General features: G+C 49.2%; 1 protein-coding gene across 1 annotated transcript in view; it reads right to left on the bottom strand.

Moving 5' to 3' along the window:
* Cacng2 (calcium voltage-gated channel auxiliary subunit gamma 2) overlaps positions 1-25,739 on the bottom strand; it is a 123,160-nt gene that overhangs the window by 12,332 nt on the left and 85,089 nt on the right. The window contains exon 2 of the mRNA XM_059247846.1: positions 5,853-5,936. Within this exon, the coding sequence (XP_059103829.1) occupies positions 5,853-5,936 (84 nt within the window). The remainder of the gene's footprint in view (positions 1-5,852; positions 5,937-25,739) is intronic.

Here is a 25,739-nt window from a genome sequence, read left to right as displayed (position 1 = left end):
GCATGCATTCATCCATCCATCTTTCCCCTCAGGAAGACCCTTCCTTGCACCAGGCCCTCGGGAAGGCTGGATAGTGACTTGTGAGCAGATGCACCCTGTTTCCTCTGCTGACCAGGAGCTGAGCTTTAGACTCCTGTCTAGTCACACCCTTCTAGAACCCTCTGTACAACTCCTCTATCCCAAGTCGCCCTGGGTGAACAAGGAGGGTGGAGGTGGCACACTGACCCCTCTCTGGTTCTTCAGATTATTGCTCAGACTCCCCGTGAGTGCTGCCAGCCCCACCCTGACCCTGGCAGTAGGGACTCCCCCTTCCTGCTTGACTCTGTGAGGCAGCACAGTCTAACATGCTTTATGATGAACTTGCTAATTTTCTTGATTGCAAATCTAAAGTGCCTGAGGCCAGGCCTCCGCAGCTGTCTGCTTCCAGGTCCTCAGCACCTGGAGGAGGGCCGGGCTTACAGGAAGGAGGCTGCTCCAGGAGGATTGGAAGACTGTGAGTCTTCACACTCGGAAGGGGAGGAGGAAGATACACTTGTCTCTAGGGTGGCAGCTTCTTCGGAGGCTTAAGGCCCCCAGGAAAAAGGAGGTACAGGTTTGACAGGGCTAAGCTCCCCCTAGCGTGATTCATCTTACAATGGGCTTGGGCTTGGGAAGAGCCTAAAGAGGCCAGTGACAAAAGGGACAGCAGAGCCACACCTGCCCCCACCTCTGCTCACACATCTGCTTTCCTTGGCATGAGTTCAGAACACAGAAAAGGGGCTTAGATGCCCCAGCAGTTGTCCTCTGTGGATTGGGCAGAGCTGCTGGGAGAAAGCCTGCTTTGCTGGCTCTGCCCCTTTCCTCATACCTCCATCATTTTAGTGAAACTTGAGTGGCCTGGGCACAGAACTTGGCATCTATTGGACGCGAGAGGGGCTTATACCAACCTGAATGCTAGCTCTTCTGAGAAGCCTTCCCTGGTCACGCTGTATGAAAACAACCATCTCCCCTATCCTCCAGCTCTGGCTCCATGTACTCCTCACACACCTAAGGGGCTTTTTAAGCTCGCTCACCTCTTCACTACCTCCTTTGACCAGACCAGGGTTTGCTCTACTGCATTTTCTCCTGCTTCCCAGCACTTAGCGTGGTGCCTGGGACACAGCGAGGCTCTGTGAAGGTGAGCTGACTGAATGTATGCATGGAAGAAGCTCATAGCTTTTATTTGAGGAAGAGGGTGGAGCCAGAGCTAGGCTGGCCTTGAACTCCTGCTTCTCCTTCCTTCATCTCCTGGGGCTTGTACACCACTCCTGGCTCTTTATAGAGGTTTATTTGTTTGTTTTAGAAAAGTAGGCATAATCTCTGTTCAAATTATATTTCAAACCTGAATTCAGAAACAAAATGAGGAGGCCTGGGGTGGGGATGGAGGAATAGATGTTTCACTGCAACTCCTGACTCTCACAATGATGCTATTTGGTAGGTGATATCCTAATTTTTACAGCCAGGTGATTTTGGTCTGAGAGGTGAAGGTACCTGGTAGGTCAGGGCTGAATTGGATGCGAGACCAGGCCTTGGGCAGCTTAGCCCTTACCTTTCTTGAGCACTAATGTGCTCTCTGCCCCCAGGAGCCCAGGTAAGCACCCTTGGTGGGCTTGTGCGACATAGGGCTTGTCTGGTTAGGCCCAAGCTCTACTCAGCTCACACTTGTATATCTTCAGAGCTTACTTCATCCCCGAAGAGTGGCTTCAGCCAGCCTTGGGCTGGGTGGGTATAGGGAGCTGGGGTTGGCACAGGTCTGATCCTGCCCTGAGTGGAGCAGAGTTGGGTGGTGTCATGGTTAGTGTTCTCTACTTGATGGAGAGGAGCCTCTGGGTATGCCTGTCTGGGTCATCTTGGTTTTATTGAGGTGTGAAGATCTGCCCACTGTGGGTGGCACCATTCCCTGGCTGGGATCCTGAATTGTGTAAGAGGAGGAAGGGAGCTGAGTGGCAGCTTGTGTTCATCACTCTCCTCTCTGCTTCCTGACTACGGATGTGACAGGGCTAGCAGCTTCAGGCTCCTGCTGCCTTGCCTCTCCTGCCGTGGTGGGCTGTCTTCTTGAACTGTGAGTCAGAATGGAGAACTACCTCCCTTGAGGTGCTCTTGTTAGGGTATTTCACCATAGCAACAGGAACAGTAAGACAGACAGGCTGTTTGTGACCTTGTAACCACTGGGGCCCTCACTGCCTTTCTGGAGCCCACTGTGTGTGGCCACTGTCTTTTTGAGTCCAGAGGTCTAAAGGCAGAGCTGCCTTGAGGGGCCAGGCTCTGGTGTCTCCATGGGCCGAACCCTTTCCATTGCCCTGGATGACTTCTCTCCCTGCCTTGCACTCTGCCCTGTTCAGAGTTCTCTACTTGGGGTTCAATGTCGAGCCTTCAATCAGGTGCCCGGCCCTCAGCCTGCCCCAGTCTCTGGCTGCCCCAACTCTGCCAGTTTCACCTTGCTTCACCCCTCTCTGGTCTGTACCGTGTCTGTCCCTCAAAGCTGGAACGGGCCTCCCTGCCTCCATGACTCCCTTCAGTCCCCTGCCCCGATCGCCAATTGCCCTTTCCAGACCAGGCCCTATCTCACTCAGAAGGGCGTCTGACCATCTCCCCAGACCCACTAGGCTGGGACCCTTCTGTGTCTCTACTAGCTTAGGCTGGACTCCAGTTAGCCTGGCCTTGCTTGTGTTGCCCGAAGATGGGGTACTGTTCTTGCCTCAATGCCTGTCCTGGGTGGGTCCCTCCACTAGGTTGTCTCTTCCCAAGAAATCCACTCACTGTTCCCCTTTTCTTCATTCAGAAAGGACGTCTTGGTCCCTTAGCTAGGTAACACCCCTTCCCCCGTCTTTCCCCATCACACTCCATTCTCTGAGGCCATCTCAGGCAGGGACATGGGCTCTTGCTCACTGCTTCTTGCCTCCATTAGGGCACCACCTTCCCAAAGGCCTCAGCTGTCTGTTTGATTCACCCCGAGATCCTGAGTACTGACAATAGTACCCACCCACAGCCTAGTATACAGCGGGTGCTTAGTAAATATGTCATGGTGAATGAATGAATGCTCCTTTTAGAACCACAGTTTACACTCTGGTAACATCTTTAGGAAACACTTTTGGGAAGTCCTCTGTGGGGAGCATGGCAGGGGGAGCAGGCTCCCTCAACACCCCAGACTCCCTCAACACCCCAGGCTGCCTTCTACTTCTGCATGAGACATAAGCTTTAGGACCCTAGTCTTTCCCCAGACAGCTAGCCCTCAGGGCTAGTTCCGTCCCTCTCCGAGACTCTCTTAGCTAAGGTGATAGGGTTAACTAACCCGGGCTCAGGGCTGACTCAGGCTCCACCCACCTGCAGGTGGTATTTCACCATGATTTATCCCATTTGCCTATCCAGTCACTTCCTTGGTCTTCCAGAGAAGCATGTTACCAGACCCCAACTCCCCATCGGATGTGGGGATGGGGGTGTGCTGGATGGGGGTGAAGACATGCATGGGGCAGAGACTAAGAAACTTTTGTCTTGCTAGGATGTTGGGTGCGAACCAACAAAATTGCAGTGTGGGGTGATGAGACCTGAGATGGAGATACAGGCAGGGAGTGAGAGGGGCCTAAGAGGGGCTTTTGAACCGTAAAAGATGTGTGAGGGCAGGGACCCTTCTAGAGAAATCATCCCTGCCTCCCAGCTCCCCTGGCTTCATGGAATGACAGAAGCGGTAGCTTTGACCTTTCCCAAACCAAGCTGTCTAGCTCAGACTACCACATTATATAGCGCAGGGCCGGCACACCCACACCATCCTAGGCAGGCTGCTGCCTGCTTTTGTGAATGAACTTTCATTGAAAGTGCCACTAAGAATCCTGTATCAATTTTTCCTTAACAAGTGACATCCAATAAAAATCAGGCATGGTGGCTCATGCCAGCACTGGGGAGGTGGGAGAAAGGGAATCGAAAGTTGAAGGCCATCCTCGGCTCTACAGAAAGTTTAAGGTTAGCCCGGGCTACATGAGAGACCCTGTCTTTAAGAAGAGGGGCATTTATTCAAAGGTTCCAGTGTCTGTGGCTAGGATGGAGCCACTGTGGCTTGAACAGCTGAGAACATTTACTGTCTCATCCTTTGCAGAAAATGTTTGCTCATGTATTATACACCCTTTAGAACTCCTACATTGCTCAGAGAACTCAAGTCAGACCTTGGGACTCATGTTGCTGACACAAATCCGTGCAAGGACAAGATGAGCCAATACCCCAGACACGTCTCTCTTTTACCCTAAGGAAGCGGAGACACAGCATGGCAGAGGGTGCCCCTGAGAAATCCTGTATTTCACAAGAGGCATTAATTGAGCAACTATTGTATTCTGGGTGCAATACTGAATGACACAAACTGACTCAAGGCTCAGGTGTGTGTGTGTGTGTGTGTGTGTGTGTGTGTGTGTATGGCCCAGCTTCACCCTCCCACTCCTGTATCCAGGCCTTGTTTCTATCAGACCATCCTGGGGCCAGCTGTCTCCGAGGGCCTTCCTCCTTAAGCATGCTCTTACTGGTACCAGGGAGTGTCTTACCCACCCATCCATCCAGGCCTCCCCACTGCTCAGTACAGGCATATAGCAGGCACCCAATCCATGTTTATTGCATTGTCTGACTCCAGGACAGTAACAGGTAATAATAACCAGACAGCCCCCAGGGAATTCTACTTAAGAGCAAAATCTCAAGGGAATTCAGAAAAGGAAATGATGGCACTCATGATATTTTCCTCCCCCTGGCCCCCTCAAAAAGCTACCCAGGCGTGGTGGCGCACACCTTCAATCCCAGCACTCAGGAGGGAGAGGCAGACAGGTCTCTGGGTTCGAGGCCAACGTGGTCTACAGAGCAGGTTCCAGGACAGCCTGGGAAAGAAACCCTGTCTTGGAAAAACAGTAAGTAAATAATAAATAATCTATAAGTTGTGTTCTACTCCCTTTCTGGCTGCCTCGCCAGTACCACTTTCTATAGGCTTTTCAGGGAACCCAGACCCCAGGCCGACCTGCAAGTTGTCGCCTCTGATGTGAGTAGTAATTACTGAAAGAGACAGGGGCCATTCATATAATAAAGTGCCTTCTGCTTTTTTTTTTTTTTTTTTCCATCAACAGGATCCCGGGTGATGTTAACTGAGATGCTGTTGGGGCCGGAAAGAGGAGAGGCGCCCAGGAGCAGAGGCAGGGACAGTAGCTTCTAGTACTCTGTGAGCAAACCTTTCATCAAGCAGCCTGAGAGCCTTCATTGTAGCTGTCCCAGACCTCAAGGACCCTCAGCTCCTCTCTGGGAAATCCCTTTTGATAACTAACAAGGTCTGTGTTGGTTTCTGGGGATGCTTGAGAAATTTCTTTGGGGCTTCAAAAATGCTTTCTCTTGATAATATATCTCAGGGGGATTTAAGATCACAGCGGTTACACCAGGGTTTAACTTTGATTTGACTTGTGGGGGGAAAGGAAAAATTCTCTCCCTCTCTTTTTCTCTGTCTCTCTAGTACAAGTGCACCGTCACTGCCGGCTGGTTTTGTAATTATTTGAAAAAATGTTTCCTGAATTCCTGTTCTGTGCCATGCCCAGCGTCGGAAGAGAATGTCCCTTCTCTGTAGAACCCGGGGATGTTACTCAGCAGACAAGGACCCCCGCCCCACCCCTCAGCGTGAGAAAGAGGGTGGCTTCCTGGAGGAGGTGAAGTGTGAGGAGAGATCTAGGAGATGAGCAGGAGTTAGCCAGTCAAGAGAGAGCATCAATTTCCTACCCTCAGTTGTAACCAGGGTTCTGAATACACCTGACCTTGGAGCCTCAGAAGGAACAATTTGAGGGACCCTTCAGCTAAGGAGATGAAAACACCGTGTCACTCACGGAGGAAGTACTCTGCGGTGTCCGCTTCGTAGTCTGCGTCCTCTGGAAAGTGGTCGATTTGCTTGCACAGACCTTTGAAGTTCCCTGCAAGATACGCAGAAGGAGCGAGTGAGTGCATGGTCTGCATGGCTCAGGACCCACCTGCCCTTCCTGGGCCTCATGATCTTCCGAGGGTCACTTCCTGGCCCCTTTGCCTGAACACGGAGCTGAGGCTCAGATATGAAACCCCGCTTTCCGTCCCCACGTCCCCATCCCTGAGTCCCTGTCCTCACTGCCTTCTGGGGATTAGCTGGAGCCCAGGTTTGATTCCGGGTGGAGGATGGTGCTGAGAGGGGTGGGGGATGGGCTCAGCAGCCCAGCAGGGTGGTGGGTGCTGCTGCTTGGCAAGGAGTCAACCAGTTCTTTGCAAGCTGTGGATTCTTTCCCCAGAGGGCAGACCCCACCGGATTGATGCAACAGACAACCCCCTAGAAGATGGGACCCATCTGCGCTGGCAGGATATTCCCTTCCCAGCCTCACAGCCCCAGCAGTTTTGAGCTGGTGGGCCAGCCCTCTACCACGTTCCTTTTTGGACTCAGTTTCTCTGTGTAGCCTAGACTGGCTTCACATTCATCATGATCTTCCTGTCTTAGCCTTCCAAATGCTGGGTCACAGGCCTGAGGCACCATGCTAGTTTTTAGTTTGTGGACGACAGTTCACCATAGCAATGAGAGGCCCATGTGAGCAGTGTTATCACCCCATTTCACAGACAGAGAAACTGAGGTGCTCAAGCACCTCAGTACCAGAACAACAGCCTGGAGCAGAGTGCAACAAGGGCTCAGACTTTGACCTTTGTCTCTAGACTTTTTCTTGGTGAGAACTGGTCCCGGGCAAGTGCCAGCACAGAGCCCCAGTAGACTGTCAGCAGTGTTCACCCAGAGAGTGAAGGGTCATGGGAGGAGGGGAGCTGCAGACAGACTGACAGGTGGGATGCAGTTTACCAGCACCAGAGTGTCTGCCCTGCCTCTGGTCTGCTCTGTGCATTTCCCAACTCTGTGTCTCCAGCAGCAGAGAAGGCAAGGCTGGTACCAGTCCCTGCAAGAAGGACAGCCCGGACTCAGACTGCCTGGTCCAGCTCAGCTTTCTTCACTTAACTCAGTTTCTGTCTGAGCACACATCCATGTGTCCTGAATGGTTGGTGGAGTATTTAGTTTGGTGACTGATGTGGGAGCCATGAACTGGAACTACCGTCAGCTACTGGCTTTCTGTGACAGTGGCTAGAATCACCTAATAAATACAGTCCCCAGTAACTCAGCAATTTAAAGCTTTTACATTTATTTTCTAACTTTATTTATTTATTTATTTATTTATTTATTTATTTATTTATTTATTTATTTATTTATTTATCTATCTATCTATCTATCTATCTATCTATCTATCTATCTATCTATCTATCTATCTATTTATTTATTTTTAAGACAAGGCTTCCCTCTGTGTAGCCCAGGCTGGCTTGGAAGTCACTATTTAGTCCAGGTTGGCCTTTAGTTCTTGGCAATCCTGCTGCCTCATTCTCTCTAATGCTGAGATAAAAGGCATGAGCCACCATGTCCAACTTAGCAAATAGTTTGCTTATAGAGTCTGAATATTTTACACACACACACACACACACACACACACACATGCACGCAAGCACGCACACACACACACACACACGTGTAGAGCACACTGGTCTTCTTGTTATTTAACCTAGCTTTAATTTAATCCTAGGTCAAAATGGATCCATAATCTTCTGGGGATTTTGGTTTTCCTTCCTTCAGTCTTGGTCTGTTGTCTCCTCTCCACCCTCCTGCACTGAGGGTGCTAACAGGAGGCCCGAGCCACCCCGATACCTTATTCCCAATATCCAGGCTCACGCCTTCTCTCCCTTCTCCACCAGGAACCCCCCACAGCAGCTGCTTAGCTTCCCCCTCCTGTTCAGTTACAACCCCAGCCCTTCTGAAGCACTTTTCAAAGCACTTTTACTTTCTTCCCATTTGATTTGACAAACATTTCATCAGCGCAGCTCCGTGAACAGGCGGCTGCATGAGGGCTGTGCACAGGAGGCCCAGAGAGTCCCTGAGGCCACGGCCCTAACAACATGGGGACAGAGTTGAGTCTAGAGCGCAGGGCTGGAAGTGGCACCTCCTGGTGTCCTGTCCAAGGGCCCTACACTTCCTCCTGAGCCTCATCCACACCTGCTTCCGGCTGTGCCTCATCCCTGCTCGATGTGGGGGCTCCTAGCGTAGTACCAGGCACGGGAGAAGTGTCCAAAGGATGAGAGTGGAGGCTGTGAGCTGTGAGCAGCCTGCCCGTGTCTGGATGGCCCACTGCCTACCCATGTCCCTGGGGTGTTACAGAAACCTGTAAGCTCAGTCTTGCGCTCCACTCCTCCCTGAGCCTCTAGAAGGAGCAGTGTGAGCAGTGAGAGCCTCTCCATGGCTCCCCTTCTCCAGGGAGAGCAGGGTCATCACCTCGACCTCTCCTCACTGCCCATGTTGATGCCTCAGTGCCTTTTACCCCATCTCTACAAACTCAGACGACCAGGCAAGCCCTTGTATGACACCACAGTCACCCCACTTTTACATTTTGTGCCTTCCCAAACTTTGAAAGTGCAAGTGGCGTCATGCCTTTCCAGTTTGTGCACCATCCCAGACTCAAGGAAAACCATGCATCTTTAACATGCCAGGGTCTGCCCTCTATTTCTGACCTCGCCTCCCACCTGCCTTCTCCCTCTTGGCACATCTCCAACTTCTCATCTGCTGTGTTCCTTCCTACCCCAGGACCTTTGCATGTGCTTGTCTTGCTTCCTGAACCCTTCTAACCTCCTCCTGCATGTGCTAGAGTGTTTGCCCCTGGCTGGTTCCTCTGTGGTGGTGGTGTGTGTGTGTGTGTGTGTGTGTGTGTGTGTGTGTGTGTGTGTGTATGTGTATGAAGGCTTGCAGAGAATGATCCAGGAGAGAGGAAAGAGATGAAGGAGGACAGGGAGGAGGCAAGGCCCGGGACACAAAAGTGAGGTGTGTGTGTGTGTGTGTGTGTGTGTGTGTGTGTGTGTGTGTGGCAGCACACTGGGATGGAGGGCGCCACTGAAGGCAGCAGCCCAGACATCCCTCTTTTGGTTGCTTCTAATTTCCCGATGCCATGGAGAGCAGGATCCATTGGAGAGGAGGAAAAGAAAGGCTTGGAGATTTGGGAAGGACTCTTCCCCCTTGGAGCTAGGAGAGGGATGGATCAGGCTATGTATGTGTGTGACCTGGCCTATGAAGGTTGCTTTTGAGGTTCTTTGACTTCTGGCACCGTTCAGGGTGCAGGTGGGATACAGTTGGTGGAGCTGCTTTGACCAGGAATACATTTTTTGAGATGAGTTTAGTGTGTGTGTGTGTGTGTGTGTGTGTGTGTGTAGGTGGAGCTGAGCTCCTGAAGGTACTAGGCAACCTTGGGGCAAGCTAGATGCTGAACCCCACCCCACCCCACCGGCACTGCCCCCCTATCTCTCTCTCAGCATGTGTGGATGTATATGTGATTTCATTGGGAGCTGGGAAGCCTTGGGTAGATGGGGGTTGGGTAAAGTACTTGTTGGGCTCAGGGGAAGGATCTAGAAGGTGAGGCATGGTAGAGTGGGATGCAGCAGGCGGAGTGTGGAGAGCTGGGGTGACCAGTAATGCCAAGGTCAAGGTGTCTTAGGGGGAGGAGTGGGGACCGCTGAACGTACAGGGCAGCAGGAAAGACGGTACAAGGGAATCCTTGAGACGAGACAATTGCATCCTTTTTAGTTTCCCCACATGCCAAGTAGTGTGTGTTAGGAAACTGCCTACCCAGTGAAAAGTTGATGCACGGGCGATACATCAAATTATGCTAATGGGCCCCAAATAATTGGTTGGTTTTTAGAAATTATTGGTGTGATCTTTGGTTGATGAGGCTGCTGCGGACTAAATGATGGCCCTGTCTAGCCACGCTTTGACACAAGAAGCCTCGGCAGATGCTTCTCGGCCTCCTGGTTGGAAGAAGAGTGCTTGGTCACAGTCAGTGTGGATTCCTTTCTTATCTATGATTCTGTGAAACTGGCCCCAGGAGCCACAGCCCCAGGAGGCCGGGCCTCAGATGGGGGTGATGGCACTAGAGCCATGGGGAGCAGTGTGTGGGGGAGGGGAGTTCAGCTATGGGAGCACAGGCAGGCACTGCCGGCCATGCCCACTACCTCTTGGGGCCACAAGGGACTGGAGGGGCTTCAGAGCCTGCAGAACTGAGGGCTTGTATATGGAATAAAGTCCCTGGCCCATCTTTGGGGGGGGGGAAAGATGGTGTCACCCAGCCCTTCCTCCTCTCTGTCTGTCCTATCCTGGGGGTCCCTCTACCAGCCCACCTCCCTTCAGTTATCGGGACTGATTAGCACAGAGGTACAGCAGGATATCAACATTCAGCCACTACGAAGGCAAACACCCTTACAGACCGGGTTCAGGTTCTTGGGAGTGAAGTGGCCAGGGCCAGTCCCTGGAGGGACTGTCCAATGGATTTGGAATCTCCTAGAACAATTATACGATGCCCCAGGAGGAGAAGACATCAGGTTAGAGCTTATGTTCTTCAGAGAGTGAGGGTGTGAAGGGAGCTAGAGAGATGGAGGAGTTGAGTGAGTGAGTCTCAGAGGCTGGGGAGTTGGGGAGGAGGCTGGGGCATGGCCTGCAGATAGTTAGCATGAGCAGGGGGGCAGAGGAGCCTTAAGGACACAAAGAAAGCATGCATTCCAGAGAGCACCAGGACAAGGACTTCAGAGCCTGGGGAGTTGGGGCTGGGTCAGCTTAGGGAATGAAATTGCGCACAAACAAGCGAGGAGTGACCAAGGCATCCAGAGGCACAGGGCATGGTGAGATCAGACCTGGTGGTTCTGAGGCCAGATGATGAGGCTGTAAGAGTCAAGGGACAGAGCCTGGGGTACCTGGGATTCCTAGCTTCTATCCCAGTACTGGCGCAGAGGCTCACCAGGGGTTGGGGGTTGGTGGACACTGGAAGCACTCTATCTACACGGATGTCACTCACACAGGAAATTCAAACGGACACATAACAACAGGGAGTGGTGTGGCCTGGCTTTCCCGAGGCCGACCTCCAGTCCACCACCTCTCCTCCTGTGTGGTGGTCAATGGCCTCAGATGGATCAGGTGCTCCAAAAGTCTATTCGCTTGCCCAGCCTCTGACGTTCCTTCAAACTGGCTTCATCCCGGGGCAGGCCTGGTGGAGACTTAGAGCTGGCCAGCTGCTTGGTGCTGGCATGGCTGAGGTAGACTTCACCTGATCTCTGGCCTCTGTGGGGCTCCCAGTGCAGGGGGCAAGGCAGACAATAGAGCGTGTGGAGGATAGTGTCTCCTGCACCGGGTCAGAGGGGTATATGCAAGGCCTGATGGGAGCACAACCCTTCAGCTAACATTTATGTAGCACCCACTGTATGTTATTTTCTTTAACATTTATGTAGCACCCACTGTATGTTATGTTCTTTGTAACTTGCTAAGGATGCAGGGAAAAAAAGAAATGTGGTTTTATTCTTAGGAACTTGAAGTCTATGGTGTGAGACAGAAAGCTTGTGTTAGAAGAGCAACCAGTTTTGGAACACTGTTGGGGGAGGGGGCTGGGGGCCGCAGGACTGGAGAAGGGTCCAAGGGCAGTGGTTTGTCAGAATCCAGGCTTGCCCAGGCTCAAGGGGGGGCATTAGTTAGTGTCTCTCCCTAACTCTCAAGAGCTTAATATCCACTATGATGGGTGAGTTTACACCAAGAATCTCCAAATGCTGCAATCTGGTCCCGTCTCCCGGCTACCCTTACCCCAGAGCCTGCAGTTAAATCACCTTCTGCAAACACAGGACAAATGGGGGGGGGAGTTGTGAAAAGATGGGTTACCTTTAGGGGGCTAACAGAGTGCAGTGATGGCAGGAGACAGCTGGACAAGGGACAGAGGCCTGTTCCCACCAGGGAAAACATAGCCCACCGCTGCTCCCTGGACACCCATAGCCTTGCACTTGGAGGAAGGTGCGGGGAGGGACTCCCACCCGCAGCTCTGAAGGGTTACTCCACCAAGACGCCCAGCAGCCAGGAATCTCCATAGAGGGAGCCTCCTCCCCAACCTTAAAACCCCGTGGTCTCAGGCCAAGTGGAGGAGGTAGGGTGCCTGGGTCTGCCAGGACTCTGCCTTCAGAAACTTCGTGGGCACCCTGGAATTCAGGCTTGCAGATATTAAGTGGTTTAAATGGCAGTTTCAGCAGCTCCATAAAAACACCAACTGCTGCCTTGTTTCTGGAGGTACAATAAGCTTCTGATGAAGCCGGTCATTAGGGGCGGCTGGTGCTGGTTTATTTTCACATATGATGAGTGGCTGAAAAAGCAGAGCAGGGAGGGGCAGGGGAGCACAGGGGGAACAGGGGGAGGCTGGCCAAGTAATTTTTTTAAGTGAAGTTAATGCAGGGTTTGGTGGGAACTGTTCGCTCTCTGCTCCCCGCTCCCCTCCCCTCCCCTGGCAGGGACCTTCCTGGCAGTGGGATTTGAGGAGACCTCAGGAGATGGGGACCATGCATGACTGGTACTTCTTCAGCCCTCAGCATAGCCTGGGTACCACCTGGTATGGGATGGTTTGTAGTGATAGCTCATGTGGTAGCGTATGAGTGTGCTCCCTCGGTTGTTTATTCATTCATTCATTCATTCATCCATTCATCCAGTGGGTACTTCTGAATGCTGGCTGCAGCCAGGTGCTGGGCAGTTTCTGGGTAGGGTCACTATGGCCTGCTCTACCTTCCTCTTTACCTGGTGTTTGCTCCTTCTGTATGCTCTGCATGTTCTACTTTCTGCAGCTCTCAGCACTGACCGTAGCAGGGAAACACTGGCTCACACACTGTCCTGGTGCATCTGGTCCTGGTTTTTATTTCCATAACAACTTCTGTAGTTCTTTCCACGAGGTATGTGTGTGTGAGGGAGTTGGAGCCCTGGACTCAGAATGATCTGGCCTCCAAGCCTGGCTCTGTCAGTGATTAGCTGTGTGAATCTGAGAGGTTGTGCTATCTTTTGTGTAAAGAAGGGGCGATAACCCTTGTGTAGATCTGAGGGTCAGCTCTTGAGACTTGGCGGATAACAGAAGTCAGCGTCCCTGGTAGTTCCTCAGTATCCAATAAATGCTGCTTCCTTCTCTTCTTCCTTTTTTTTTTTTTTTTTTTTTTTTTTTTTCCAAGACAGGGTTTCTTTGTGTAACAGCTCTGGCTGTCCTGGAACTTGCTTTGTAGACCAGGCTGGGCTCGAACTCACAGCGATCATAGTGATCCACCTGGCTCTTCTTCTTCCTCCTCCTTCTCCTTCCTCTCCCTCTCCTCCACCTCCTTTCTCTCCCTCTCCTCCACCTTCTCCCTTTCTATCTATTTCTCCTCTTTTTTGTCCTCCTCCTCTTCTTTCTTTTCTCCTTCTCTTTCTTGAGACACAGTTGATATATAGCCCAGGCTAGCCTTGAACTCACAAAACTCCTTCCTCGGCCTTCTGAGTGCTGACATTATAGATGTATGTCTCCATGCATGTCTATACCTTCTTTGAGTGACACTTTTTAATTGTCCTCAGCTGAAAAGACTATTTCCTTCTCTGTGCTCCTGTGCAGCATTTAGATTATGTGAGCCTAGAAATTCCCCAGAGTCATCTAAGATGGACAGGGAGGGGCCAGAGCACTGTGTTTCCAGGAAGTCCCCAGGTGACGCCTGTACTGCATGGACCCTAGTGGACACACTTGGGCCTGGGTGATGAGGCTGTGGGACGTTTTGCATGTTCTTTGATCGTGTTCTGTCTTGGGGTTATTTGAAAACAGTGTCAAATCTGTAATCTCAAGGGCAGACTGTCAGAATTCTAGACTTCCCTGAAGATATTGTGTTTTCCTTGATTCTAAGATGCTCATGTGTATATTCCACCGCTGTTGGATTCATTTAACACAACATGTAGCTTTTCTCCTGAAAAGCGTTGTCTCTGGGACTGGAGAGATGGCTCAGTGTTTAAGAGCATTAGCTGCTCTTGTAGAGAACCTGGGTTTATTTCCCAGCACCCCCATGGGGGCTCACAACCATCAGTAACTCCAGTAGCAGGAAATCTGACGCTCTCTTCTGACCTCTGAGGGCAACAAGCATCCACAGGGTACACACACACACACACACACACACATACACACACACACACATTTATATACAAACAGATAAAATTAAATAAATCTAAAAAATATTTGAAATTTTCTTCTGGGAAAAGTTTATCAAACACATGAAGAAACCCATAAATCAGTGAGTGTGCATGTATGTGTAAGTGCATACATGGACAAGTGGAAAGACAGCACAGGACACATTCCCATTCTTCTAAACCAATGAGCATCATGCCAGATACCAGATCCCTGGAGTGGGAGAAGTTTCTGTGCTTCCCTTAGTAAAAGTCTATATGACAGAATTGAAATGTGTCTTCACGTCACACTCAGCCATTCCTTCAGAAGTGTGGCTTGGGAACCCCTGTGTGAAGATACACGAAGAGTCATGTAATGGGTCGCCAACAACACTGCCTGTCACTGAAGCAAACCAGGAACTGACCATCTTTTCTATCACCTCGTAGTTCAGGAGCAGGATGGGTTGCTAGGCAGTAATGAAAGCGAATGGGTTCTAGGTGTCATACCTGTGAAGGTAGATGAGTTCCACAAACAACAGAATGACACCGGTAACCCAGGCTGCATGTACAACCCACATACTCGTGTGTGTGTGTGTGTGTGTGTGTGTGTGCGTGTGCGCGTGCGCGTGTGCGTGTGCGTGTGTGTGTGTGTGTGTGTGTGTGTATAATTGCACCATTCACAATAACCAAACTCTAGATTCAGCCTAGATGCCCATCAGTAGATGACGGGTAAGAGTGGTATGAAATGTAAAATGTGGTACGTAGGCATGATGGAGTTTTATTGGGGCATAAAAAATGATGTGTTTTTCAGGAAGATGGATGGCCCTGGAGGTCGTCAGGTTGACTGAAATAAGTCTGATACAGAGTGAAAGATATCATGTATTTATCTCATATGTGGAATCTAACAAAAAAAAAAAAGGCATGAAAGAGGTGAGCCTACATGGGAAAGGAAGGAGACAATTGGGAAGAAAGGAAAGAGTCAAAAGAAGATGATGGGGGGTGGATATGAGTACAGTCCATGGTGTGTGCGAAAACACCGCAATGAAACACGGTTTGGTTTTGGTTTGTTTTGTACCATTGGTACATACCAGTGACAAACAAGCAAAAACTAAAAACTTAGGGGCTCAGTTGGCAAAGTGCCCATTGTGCAGGATCGAGGACCTGAGTTTGGACCCCCAGGGCCCATGTGAAATCCAGGTGTAGGGACAGACACAGGCACTTCCCTGGAGTTTGCTACTTGAGACAACTGGTGACCTCTGAGCTAGTGAGAGAACCCATCTCAAAAACTAAGGTGGGAGAATCAGCTGCGGTGGACACGCCTTTAATGCCAGCATTGGGAGGCAGAGGCAGGGGGATCCCTGTGAGTTGGAGGCCAGCCTGGTTTATAGTGAGTTCCAGGACAGCTAAGGCTATATAGTGAGGCCTTGTCTCAAAAAATAAAAACAGAAAACAAGCTGGGCGGTGGTGGCGCACACCTTTGATCCCAGCACTCAGGAGGCAGAGCCAGGCGGATCTCTGTGAGTTCGAGGCCAGCCTGGGCTACCAAGTGAGTTCCAGGAAAGGTGCAAAGCTACACAGAGAAACCCTGTCTCGAAAAACCAAAAAAAAAAAAAAAAAAAAAAAAAAGTAAAAAAAAGAAAACAAAAACAAAATAAACAAAATTAAACTAAGGTGGGGAACAGTCCAGGAAGATATCTTACATTGACCTCTGACCTCCACGTGCAGGCAAACATATGGGCACATGCACTGCCCCCTCCACGTACAGACTACTACACACATACAAATATTTAACCATTTCAAAACTGAATTCATCATAAAATCAAACTACAGAAAAATCTATAACGGCTACATTTTTCTCAAAGATAAAAACATATACGACTAATTTATAGAGTGTCTGGAAATACAGGTTGCCCCTCAGTTTCCATAGGAAACTGGTTCTAGGATCTCCCATGAGTACCAACTCTGGGAATTCTCAAGTCCTTTCTACCTGTGTCCATGGTAAAACTGGAAAGCCAGGTAGGGGAATGGGAGGCACTGAACTCATGAGTGCCTTTCCAAGGTGGGGAAGCATTCTCAGATGCATCAGCGTGTCAGGGCTGCTCCATCTTCTGACCTGATGATTAGCATGACAACCCCATTGCCTTAGTCTCCATCCTTCTCGGTGGCAGACACGGCTGACTATTTGCTGACACCCTGTTTTCTCCATCTTTCCAAGCCTTGCCTGGACTCATGGCTTCCCAGAATATAGACTTTTGTTCCCAGCTCCCTTGTAGTTAGGGGTGGCCATGTGACTTGATCCTGTCCAATGGAAAATAAATGGAGATAACTTCAGGAAATGTCCTTCAGGGTAAGGATAAGCACTTCTCAGCCCTTTCTTCTGAGTTATCTTGGACCCCCCAGGCAATCTTGAGAATGGGCTGTAGTGTCGTAGTAGGATGAGAGAGTGTGTCTGGGTCCTCACCATCATGAGGTGTCCTCTTAACCCTGGAAAGCCTTCAGAGTTAGTTGTTCAATGGGAGAGAAATAAGCTCTAGCTAAAAGAAACACGTAATGGCCAAATGTAGTCTTACAGAATAAAATTATGATATAGTTTTTTTATATTTGGTTAGTGTGTGTGTGTGTGTGTGTGTGTGTGTGTGTGTGTGTAGGGCAGAGGTCAACAATGGGTGTCTTCTTGAATGATCTCGATCTTACATTTTTTGAGACAGGGTCTCTCATTGAACATGGAGCTCTCTGATTGGCTAGACTGGCTGACCAGTAATCCTCAGGATCTTCCGCTCTCTGCCCATCCTGCTCTGGGGTTACAAACACAAACTGCTGTTCCTGGCTTCTCCTGGGTCCTGGGTCTCTCATCATGGAGCAGAGGTCAGACTACAACAACGTCATTAGTCACTGTGGCTCTCAGGGGTCAATATTTTATTCTTTAGTTCTATATGGGCAACTTTGTTGTTCGTATTTTAATTTTTAAGGATTTTACACATAACTGAGATATAAATAAGTAATAATTTTCCTTCTGTGACTGGCTTATTTTCCTTAGCTAATGTCCTTCAGTCTCATCTGCATTGTGACATTGCAAAGGAACAGCATGGTCTCTTTCTAAAAGGCTGAAGATATCCCATTGTGTACAATCTCATGGTTTCCCTCCCATATTCCTTCCTATCCCCCCTTTTGAGATAGGGTCTCATGTAGCCCAGGTTGGCCTTGAATTTGCTGTCTAGCTGAGGCTTACCTTCAACACCTGAGCTTCCTGATTCTGCCTTCAAAGTAGATTATAGGTCTCTACAATCTCTCTCTCCCCCTTTTTTTTCTTTTTGAGACAGGGTCTCACTATGTAGCCCAGGCTAGCCTTGAGCTCATAGAGATCCACCTGGCTCTGCCTCTCAAGTATCAGGATTAAAGGTGTGTGCCGCCATACCTGGCTGCCTCATGGTCTCTTTAGGCAGCTGTTCACTGATGGACACCCTATGATGTTTCATGCTGTGGCACCTGTGAATGACACTGCGGGGGCATGGGAGCAGACATCTTTATTAGCTGGAGGTTTTATCTCCTTGAGTGCATTCCCAGAGGCGCGCTGCTGACTTGTGAATTTCTTTAGGAACCTCCAGACTGTCTTCCATGATGGTGATCCATCTCTACCATCCCCACTCACAGCACATGGGGGGTCACTCTTCTCCTCACCCTCGCCAACACCTGTTGCCTTTGGTCCTTCTGGTAATAGCCATCTTCACAAGCGTGACATGGGACCTTCTGGTGTTTTCTATTTGCATTTCTTTGGTAGTTAGTGAAATTGAACACTTGTCATGGACCTACTGGCTGCTTGTGTATTCCCTTTTCAGAAATGTCTGCTGGAGCCCATTGCTCATTTCAAAATTAGGCAACGTTTTCCTCTTACTGAGTTATATCTGAATTCTTTATCTGATAGATACTTTGCAAATATTTATTCCCAGTTCCCAGGCTGTCTTTTCATTTTTGTTACTGGTTTTAAAGTAGTCTTTTATGAATATTTAATATTAAACACATTAAAAATATATTTTACAGAAGAAAATCAGTTGGATTCTCAGTGCTTGGTATGCAGTCGGTGCTCATTAAATACTTACTGAGGAACTGACTGTTGGGCGAATCCAATAAGGTCTCAGTGTCTCTGTAAACTTTTTGTTTTGGATCAGTTTTATTGTCATCCAATGCTAGCTGCTGTCGTGAATGGTGGAAAGAGGTAGGAAGGATGGCTGGGAACGGACCAAGTAAGCCAGCATTGGACAAAGGAAGCTGGCAGGGGGCACAAGACTGTGATCTGACCTCCGACAAGGGAAGAAGGCAGTAGATTCCTGGGAGGAGGCTTGGAGTCTACAAGAGGCTCCTGCAGATGGTAGTCAGAGCACATGCTGGGGGATGGGCAGGGATGAGGCTCCTGTACACAAGGAGTGGAGGTCAGCCTGTGGCTTTTCTTTCCGTGATGTGAGTTGGTAGGAATCTGATCTCAGCAGGACTTGGAGGGTTTAAGACTCACTTTGAGATCTCTAAACACAGCCTCATACACTGCGAGCGGAGTTGACTCTGAACTGGCCTCCAAGGGATGGGAATGGGTCCACATCGTGGGCAGCTGAACCTCAGACTACCTCAGACTCCATTCCTGAGGAGGTCGAGGGGATTCACACAGGGTAGGAGACAGATGAAAACACACCCATGAGGCCACTCTGTATGTTGTCACAGGCATGAAAGGACATTAGGCCGCTTCTCTCCAAATACAGTTCCATTCAGTTCAGCACCTACCACCGGAGGGCAGCGATCATTGTGCTTAGTCTTGAGGCTGCTGCCTCAGTCTGTGCTGCAGCCACACTGTGGCACCTCTCTGGGCCTTAGCCTCCTTGACTTTGAGACAGGCACATCTACTTGATGGGATTGTGAGAACTGCATGGAACCCGGCATTTCAAGGGCTCAGCACAGAGCCTGCCACCTGGCAGACACTCCACAGTGGCAGGATGGGCACATGGGGTCATTCTCCTCAACAAGCTCACAGGGGGAGGTTGGTGATCATACTGCTGGGTGTCTAGAGAGTTCTCCAGGCAGTCACAGGACCTGTGGACACTGGCATCCTATGAACAGGCCTGTTGATATGACTCTGTCCATTCCAGAGTCCCAATAGTAGGCTGTTACTAGAGAAATGCCGTTCTGTATCAACAGCCTGAGATCCATCATGGGAGGTGTGGGTTGGCAGCTGTGGCCTCACGGGAGAGCTGGAGTCTCAGTCATCTCCCTGTCCTCCTTCTTTTTTTTTCTTTTTCCATTTAACAACTTTTCCCCTTTTAAACATGAAGCTATGTCTCAGAACACTTCAGTGACAAGTGATTTGGTCTCCTAAGGAATCTGGCTTGACAGCTAAACACTTCAGATCACAGAGTTAACAATAGGTTCCATTAGCTCTTTTGACAAATGTTCTACCAACTGTTGAAACACCCCTTGTCCTTTTGGAACTACTGCTCTTGGGTAGGCCATCCATCTTTTAATCCAATATCTCAGCTAGTTCTCAAAAAGAATTTTTTTTTTTTGTGAGATAAGAGTGTTACTACCTAGCCCAGGTTAGCTTTAAACTCATGAACTACCTGCCTCAGGCTCACGAGTACTGGGATCCCAGGTGCTACCATCCGGGCTGAGTCCTCTGTCTGTCTGTCTGTCTGTCTCTGTGTGTGTGTGTGTGTGTGTGTGTGTGTGTGTGTGTGTGTGTGTTGTGTATTAACTGGGAGGGAATATCAGAGGTTGGATTATTTAGGACCCAGTGAGTTATTAAGTATAAATTTTGGCCCAGTGGGAAATCTCTGAGTTAACATGACCTGAGCAATGACTCAGGTGGTGCCCTGTTGCTTGAATGGGGAATGGATTTGGGAAGCAAGATTTGGAATCATGACCCTGGACTTCTCCGAAGATGCTAGAGGCCTCCCCTGCTTAATCTACCCGAAGCTGCTGACCATGGACTCCCTTCAGTTCATTTCCACTGCTCAGCATATTCATCAGAGAGCTGAGCCATGGCCAGACACCACCCACACCACTGGTCTTTATGGGGGAAAACAGCTTATGCAGGGAGGAACCAAAGCCTGGGATGCCCATCTGACCACACTCTCTGTTCTCTAGAAGTTTCCTCAGAATTAAAACGTTCTACCCTGGAATGAAGTACATTAAGACGCAGGTGAACCATTCCTTCCCACAGGAAAGCTCCCTAAGCTCAGGAAGAAGACAACTCAAAGACTTCAGGAAGTCCCAGAAACTGATCAGATTCATTAGACCGCCTTCCCCAAGCATTATATAAGAAGCAAGAACTGCTGAGAGACACTCTCAGACAAGCTGAGCTGTCTGGAAACAATAGAGTCCAGCCCAGCTGCCTAAAAGAGGCTCAGACACTCTCCAACTGGTGAGCCACCTGGAGGCTGTGCAGTGTGCTCCAGTTTCCAGAGCGATGCCGCTGCCTTTGAGTCATTTATGCTCCTGTAAGTAACCCCTCACCCACATTCTGGTAGACTCACTGGCTCACCATGCTGGACTCTGCCATTGGTTTCCTATCTGGGGAAAGTAGACATCTGTTCTTCCCAGGAATAATGTCAATCAACACTCCCAAGCCAAGGACACCCACCTGCTCAAAGCTTCCAGGGTTCACATGGCCTTCTGCACAGGGCTACTTCAATCAGGCCCAGGGCTTTCCATCCCTCCATCCATATCGCTTTCTTTCCTAAATCAAGGGTGCTCTCTCCTCTTCTCTACCTAAAACATTTGTTTCCTTCTGGAGGGCAGAGCTGGAAGCCATAAGTGGCATGCACAGGCAGGGCTGTGACGAGGTGAGGAGCCCAGGGTGCAGACTTTAAGAAGTGAGATGTACATCTCATATTTTGCCCTCCTTTGGGCTCCCCTTAGCTTGACTGAGTGGCAAGGAAGTATCAGGCCATTATGTGGGTAAGTGTTAGGGTCTCTGGAGTGACCTCCCCAGATAGTAAGCTACCCATTCCCAGAGGAGTTTAAGCAGAAGGTGGCTGCCTACCTCTTAGAGATGCGGAAGAGAAGGTTTCCACAGTGGCTGGAAATCTGTGTTTCTATCCACCTACGAGCCTGATTCTGAGCCCCCCCGATGCTCATAGCCCGGAGCTGCGTCCCTTCTTTCATCTCTGCTTTTACCTTCAAGATTACTGATCTAGTGATTAATCCTGGGCAGCCTTGGGACTGCTTTTGGATTGCTGTCTTGTCTTGTTATTTCAAAGTTCACATACCATTTCCCTAATACAACTGCATCAAGGACAGGGATTGGATTTCACACTCTTCCTTCTCTGTGGGTTGGGAGAGTCTTTAATGCTTTTAAATCCTCCCCCACCGTCCCCCAGTCTGGGCCAATACTTCATAAAGAACCTGATGTGAGGGTCACATCAGCTCCTCAGATTATGAATGAGTCCACTCTCCAGGTGAGGAATGGTGGGCTTGGAGAGGCTGACAAATTTTAGCCTCTAATAGACCCATGCTATGGGAAACACCAGGGCATGGAGCCATGAGCAAGGCACTTAACCCCTTAGAGGCCTTCCTTCCTTACTGTAAAGTGGGATATTGATATGATTTGCTTCACAGTTTCTTGTGTGTGTTAAAGAAAGGAATATACATGTAAATTGATTTCTGAGCAGACCCAAATAATAGTTTTTATGCCAAGAATCTTGCTGAATCTAGAAAAAAAATGACAGAATTGTAAGTCACAGGGTTTCTAGACGATTAAAAAAATCCAGACTGACCATCTTGGTGGAAGAAAGACTGTCTCTCCCTGAAGATCTCATGATGTTTTCAGTGTTATGCTCCCCCTTTGCTCCCGCAACCGTTTATACCATGAAAAAGTGGGTCTTTTATGAGTCTGTCTGGTAGGAACTAGGCCCCAGGACCTGGTCATCCTTGGGGCAAGTGAAAGAGTCTAGAAGCTGAGGGCAAGATTTTCTCTTTCATTATTGATTTGTGGATTGGTTAAACGCACATTGGCCACCCTCTTCAAGCCAGGCACCAGGCTGAGGATGGAGCTAAAGATAAAGGGAGATTCTTGACTCTGCAGGCTTCATTGTCTGTGGGGTGAGGAGAAAGGGAAGGACTCAGAGAGCTTTGGCCCCAGAATCAGCCCTTGTACAGACAGGAGTAGGACTGAGCCCACAGAAGAAAGGGATTCCCAAGGCACGGAACACACTGCTGAGGAAGTTGCTGCTGATCCAACAGGGAGGCTGAGCTGTCTGTATTGGTCATCGGATGTGTGTGTGAGCGGAGGCGGCAGGTTCTCAGGGCACCACCACCCAGGCCTCTGCTAACCTTTTCTGAGGAAGGATTGTCTCTAGGAAGGGGTGCCCTGCCACTGCCTCTGGCCTGCACTTTGCTGGTAGTAAAGACTGTTTACATTTCTGTCACTTAAAACAATGTGGTGTTGTGACACTCTGGAATCTGAAGATAAACGTTTAATAAAAGGATTTAATTTGATACGATGTTGGAACTTAATTAGATCCACAATGCACAGAGGGCTTGGCAAGCCCTTCAATTAGGAGCGACTTAAGGGTCTTGCGTGTGGGGATCTGCAATGCTGTCAAGGGGTTGTGGGGGCTGGGATGGTGCCTCTCAGCTGGAGGTCTGCCCTCTGCCAATTCTAGATCAAGGACACTGCTTTTTGGTCATCCTGTCCATAGGGAGAAAGGGTCCTGGCTTACTCTGTGCTTGGAAATCTTCAGCTCTAGCTTGGGGCTGCAGCATGTGATCTCAGAACAATGCACATGAACTTGACCTACTTGAGACTTAAGACCGTGACCTTTAGGTCAGGTAAAGACTCCTCAGAGTCCAACTTTGAACAGAAGAACTTTGTTTAAGTCCACTTGGCCCTGAGTCCAGGGACACTGAAGGTCAAAGCTGCTGGAAACAGGTCAACAAATATATTTGTGACTCTGGCTAGGACCAACGTTCCTCAGATATGTACTGATATTACACGAACTGATGGATATGGCTTGACAAAATACATGCTGTTATCCATGCATCCTCAAGATTCCCTTCTTCTCTCTGCTCCAGCCAAGCTTGCCCCTCTTCAGGGATCTTTTGGACCTCTCTGTTAGCCATAAGATGCGAGATGGAATTTCAGCACCATGGCCAGCACCCACGTCCTCCTCTGGTGGGGCGCATGGTCTTTGCCTAGGATGTGACAACTGAGAAATCTGTCAACTTTTACCCCAATTTCAGCTTGTAAAATTGACACAGCCTGAGTGTCAAGAGACTACACATCTGGGAGAATGAACTTTGGGGTGAGAACCCCTGGACCCAGGCATCTCAGAGCAGCTCCCTACAAAGTTATGTTGTTCTTCTGCACCTATGCCGAAATGCTGTAAAAATTAAAGTACATATATAATATGAGAGGCTCCATGGTGGCATCGTTAGCACTTTAGGTCCAGATTGAAGCAATCCAAGTTCAAGTAATAATAGGATGTTTTTAATGGTCAAAGAATGCAGCATTTAAAGCAACAATAGCTGGGGGAACCAGACTATCTAGGGCCAGAACTGAACCCGGCAATTTGCTAGCTATGGCCTTGTGCAAGAAATGTCATTTTTTAGTACCTCACTTTTCTTATCTTGGGAATGAGATATCTGGCTTAGGCAGACCTCAGGCTTTTAATCTGCTTGACTGCGCTTCCTGAATTTAGGGCTTACAGGCATGCATCATCAGGCCTAGCATGTGGTTTGGGTCTTATACATGCTTCAAACACCATGTGTTGAAGGCTTGGTCATAGACTAGAGTGATTGGACCTTTAGATGATGGGGTATGTAGGAGGAAGTGAGGTCATTGAGGATGGCCCTTCAAAGAGCTATTGGAGTGAAAGCCTGTCTTAAATCTGTATCCCTGCCAAGAAGACATTGGGCCGTGATCCTTCTTTTCTCTCTCTTTGCTTCTTGGTCAGCATGAGGTGAGCAACTTCTACTCTATGCTCCACAGAATGCTATGAATGGTGTTCTGCCTTATCCAGGACCAAAGAATAATGTATCCAAGAAACCATGGATTGAAACCCCTAAAACAACGAACCAATCCTTTCCCACTTTTAAACAGTCTATTTTTGTCCCAGCTGTGGAAATCAGACTAACGTAAGTATCTCCTGGGCTGTTGGAATGCCACATGAGTCAGGACTTTGCAAGTATAAGCAACTTAAAAGAGTGGCTTGGGTGTAGTAGGATCTCAAGTGTTAGAGGTTACTATACTGTTGTTACGTAAAGTGCCAGGCACATAGTAGGTGCTTAATAAATGGTAGCAACTATAACCACATTGGAATGGGATTCCACTGCTTGCAGGAAGAACTCTCACTCTCATGGGACACTCACTAGGGCTCTTGGCCTTTATCACCTGATATTTCACATATTGCCAAGAGTCCCCCGAGTCTCACAACTTTTTGGAGGGTAGAGGGCTGACTCATAGTGACCCTTCTTTCCTCATCCCTCCCAAGAGGCCAGCACCTGGCTGATTACTAGAGTAACTGTGTTCTCTATTACAAGAATATACACATGCAAAGAATGTCTTCCTCAATCCTTGTTTCCCAAACAAACCTTACCTTTGCCACGTGCCGGGCAGTGCTACCACATAGTAGGTGCCTCATAGAGTTTAAATCAGTGAACAAACAAGGGAACACAAACCAAAGTCATGTCTCGTCTCAAGGCTAGGTGAGGATGCCTTTTCCCTGTGGCTTGCCGGATGCAGGCATCTCACTAGTTAGACGCACCCTTTCCCCCCAACACCGAGGTTTCCAAAGAGCACTTTGCTGATGCCAGCCTTGGAGAGGCCAGTAGGAGCCTTGAACGGATCCCACCTTCAGGTGATGATGAGGTTAAACGTGTGTCCTTACCATGGGCTTTCCTGGGGCCTTAGCCGTGCTAACTGTATTGTCAGCTCTAACATGGGAACGTGGAGCACAATGCCTCCAAAGACTCATGCCGTCACAGACTCTTTGTGCATGTACGTGTGTGTGCATGTATGATGTAGGTGTGTGCATGAGTGTGTGTGTGCGTGTGCACATGCGTGTGTATGCACATGTGTTTTCCATCTCATCGGGCTCCATTCTTTGGATTATCCGTTGATAAACACTGCACTAAGTGACTCTTGGGATTTATGCCTGTACCTTCCCCCAGAGCAGAGGGGACTGACGTGGAGGGTATGAGGTTCTGCAGCACCTGTTCTTTCTTTTCTTTCTTTCTTTCTTTCTTTCTTTCCTTTCTTTCTTTCTTTCTTTCTTTCTTTCTTTCTTTCTTTCTTTCTTTCTTTCTTTCTTTCTTTCTTTCTTTCTTTCTTTCTTTCCTTCCTTTCTTTCTTTCTTTCTTTCTTTCTTTCTTTCTTTCTTTCTTTCTTTCTTTCTTTCTTTGTTTTGCCTTAGGTGTCAGTGCCAGAGACATTTCTACATATGCACCTATTTCCCAGCTTCTGCCTGTCTCTGCCATCAATTGACCCATCTTCTCCTGCCCTCTCCACTGGGTGCCTGGGACCCAGTGTTGCCGGGTTTCTTTCCTCAAACTCCTAGGCAAACTCCTCATCCTCTGCTGCCCATGGCATCCTCTCTCATTCACTGTGTGCTCCCCGGAGAATCTCTTTCCAGGCTCTAATTGTCACCCATGTATGGAGGGCCCTGCCATCGTTATGTCCAGCTTTGGCTGCTCTCCCCCCTGGTCTTGTACTGACTGTCTCCTGTAGCACCTGTAACAT

The sequence above is a fragment of the Peromyscus eremicus genome, chromosome 20 (assembly GCF_949786415.1).
Source record: "Peromyscus eremicus chromosome 20, PerEre_H2_v1, whole genome shotgun sequence".
NCBI classification, from domain to species: Eukaryota; Metazoa; Chordata; class Mammalia; order Rodentia; family Cricetidae; genus Peromyscus; species Peromyscus eremicus.
Note: the sequence above shows the minus strand (reverse complement) of the source record. Positions and strands in the feature narration are given on the sequence as shown.